This window comes from Myotis brandtii, unplaced genomic scaffold (genome assembly GCF_000412655.1).
Source record: "Myotis brandtii unplaced genomic scaffold, ASM41265v1 scaffold165, whole genome shotgun sequence".
In the NCBI taxonomy this organism is placed as follows: domain Eukaryota; kingdom Metazoa; phylum Chordata; class Mammalia; order Chiroptera; family Vespertilionidae; genus Myotis; species Myotis brandtii.
The window spans coordinates 6,086,437-6,086,776 of record NW_005356042.1 but is presented as its reverse complement, the minus strand read 5'-3'; the positions used below and the strand labels follow the sequence as shown (position 1 = coordinate 6,086,776).

The 340-nt window shown below is 65.9% G+C and overlaps 1 protein-coding gene across 1 annotated transcript in view; it reads left to right on the top strand.

Moving 5' to 3' along the window:
• Positions 1 to 6: 6 nt before the first annotated feature.
• Positions 7 to 340, top strand: part of FOXL1 (forkhead box L1) — a gene marked incomplete at its 5' end in the record, with an annotated part of 1,065 nt that continues 731 nt past the window's right edge. Inside the window, one exon of the mRNA XM_005862691.2 lies at positions 7 to 339. Within this exon, the coding sequence (XP_005862753.1) occupies positions 7 to 339 (333 nt within the window). The remainder of the gene's footprint in view (position 340) is intronic.

The following is a 340-nucleotide window of genomic DNA, read 5'->3' as shown; positions in this document are numbered from 1 at the left end:
GGCCGGGCAGAGCCCCCCCAGAAGCCGCCCTACAGCTACATCGCGCTCATAGCCATGGCGATCCAGGACGCGCCCGAGCAGAGGGTCACCCTCAACGGCATCTACCAGTTCATCATGGACCGCTTCCCCTTCTACCACGACAACAGGCAGGGCTGGCAGAACAGCATCCGCCACAACCTCTCGCTCAACGACTGCTTCGTCAAGGTGCCCCGCGAGAAAGGGCGGCCGGGCAAGGGCAGCTACTGGACGCTGGACCCGCGCTGCCTGGATATGTTCGAGAACGGCAACTACCGTCGCCGGAAGAGGAAGCCCAAGCCGGGCGCCGGGGCCCCGGAGACCA